Here is a 1968-nt window from a genome sequence, read left to right as displayed (position 1 = left end):
ATTACAAGGCCTCCTCAAAATTTGAGATCAATTTTGACCATAAAATTAACTAACAAAATATAATTTTTTTGTCAAAAAATTATATATATTTTTTCAAATATGAATACAATGATATAATTTATATTTATAATTTTTTTAGTTAAATTCAGAGTTATAATTTATATTTATAAGGGCATGTACAATGGTTATATCTTAGCACCGCCACGTAGAATAAATGCTGATGTGGAGGAAAGAGAAAGTCAAAAAAAGACTTTGTCTTCTCTTAGCTAAGAGATCATCTCTTAGCATAATCTGTCTCAGCACATATTTAGGATGTCTAGTTACGAAAGATAAAACTAAAAAATAACCCATTGTACATCATGTTTTACTGTCATATCTAGATTACATGGCACAGTTAAGATAAGACAGTCTTATCAACCATTGCACATGCCCTAATACTCTATAGTACAAGACGTTTGTCGTAATTGCTTGGAAAGACACCATGGAAAAAAGTTAAAAGAGCCAGGAATGGCCGCAAGGAAATCGTGCCACTTCACCAGCAATGCTACCAACCTAAAAGCAACGACGCAGAAGAGTATGGATCAATGAATTAAATTGGTCCAACATGGACACGAAGCCGCCACCAAGCCAATACACTCTCAGTTACAACGAATTTTGAATGATCACTTGTACAGTTTTCTATACAAGGATTGCATCAGCAACGCCGCCGACACGCTCGCTGAATCGGGCGCCGCATGCGTTACATGCTTGATCAGGCGACTCTGCGTCGGTGAACCAGGGACGCCGGAGCGCGTCCGCGGCGGTGAGCCTCCTGTCCGGCCTGCAGGCCAGCAGCCCGCTGAGGACGTCGAGACCGGCGGCCGACAATGCGGGGAACATCTCCCGGAGCCGGCTGGGCGGCCTTTTCTGGTGACAAAGCGGCGAGCCGGCGCGCGGGAGACGCAGGAAGGCAGGCCAGTCCGTCATGTCGCCCGTGCCCACCGTGTTGAACACAACGTTGAGCTGGTCCATCTCCGTCCTCCCGGGAAACAGCGGCGCGCCGGAGAGGAGTTCGGCCATGATGCACCCGAGCGCCCAGGTGTCCACCCCCGCGTCGTACTCCCGCGACCCCAGCAGGAGCTCCGGCGCGCGGTACCACCGCGTGACCATCGACGCCGTGTAGGGCGCGCCCGTAGTGGGGGCGGCGAAGCGCGACAGCCCGAAGTCGCAGATCTTGAGGTTGCCGTGGGCGTCGACGAGCACGTTGTCGGGCTTGAGGTCGCGGTGCAGGACGCCGAGGCCGTGCATCGCGGCGGCGCCGTCCAGGAGCTGCCGCATGAGCCGGCGCGCCTCGGCTTCCGGGAACGGCCGCGCGGCGCCGCCGCGCTCGCGCATGACATGCGCCAGGCTCGGCCCGACGTACTCCATGACCAGGAACGCGTTGGAGGCGTCGCGGCCCGCGGCCCAGAGCTCGACGAGGCTCGGGTGGCCGCGGCACGCCATGAGGCACCCCACCTCGCGGCCGAGGTCCTCCGAGAGCTGGCCGTCGTCGCGGCCGGCGGGGCGGAGGCGCTTCATGGCGACGATGGCGCCGGTGCGGCGGTCCCGGGCCTTGTAGACGACGCCGGCGGCGCCCTCGCCGATCTTTTCGAGGCGCTCGTAGTTCTCCATTGCCGGCCCGTGGCGTGTGGTGTGGAGGTGGTTTGGGTTTCTGGCGGCCAGTGCGCGCGGTTCGAACCTGTTTATACTACTGCCATTGCATGGCTTGAGGACTCGCTTTCGGTTTGGCTTCACGCCTGTTCCGAGTCCAGGTCTATGTGAGGCTAACCAGTAAACGCGTTGACTATTCAGATTTGTCACATGGTTCGTTAGAATTAGGCCGGACTGTTTTGTACGTACGTTTAACTTACATAAAGTGAATTTTTTTTTGTTGGCGAGCAATGCATGGAATTTTACCTCGGAAGTCTATTTTAGCTGGTCGACATATTG

General features: G+C 54.4%; 1 protein-coding gene across 1 annotated transcript; it reads right to left on the bottom strand.

Annotated features, from left to right (window-relative positions):
* Nucleotides 1-678: 678 nt before the first annotated feature.
* LOC124706722 (putative cyclin-dependent kinase F-2) lies at nucleotides 679-1650 on the bottom strand. Its single transcript, XM_047238390.1, has one exon. It carries the CDS (start codon nucleotides 1648-1650, stop codon nucleotides 679-681), a length of 972 nt encoding a protein of 323 aa, XP_047094346.1.
* Nucleotides 1651-1968: the final 318 nt, after the last annotated feature.

Source organism: Lolium rigidum, chromosome 4 (genome assembly GCF_022539505.1).
Source record: "Lolium rigidum isolate FL_2022 chromosome 4, APGP_CSIRO_Lrig_0.1, whole genome shotgun sequence".
Taxonomy (NCBI): Eukaryota; Viridiplantae; Streptophyta; class Magnoliopsida; order Poales; family Poaceae; genus Lolium; species Lolium rigidum.
Note: the sequence above shows the minus strand (reverse complement) of the source record. Positions and strands in the feature narration are given on the sequence as shown.

Coding starts and splice junctions, on each gene's coding strand:
- LOC124706722 (XM_047238390.1), bottom strand. CDS start 1,650: ATGGAGAACTACGAGCGCCTCGAAAAGATCGGCGAGGGCGCCGCCGGC.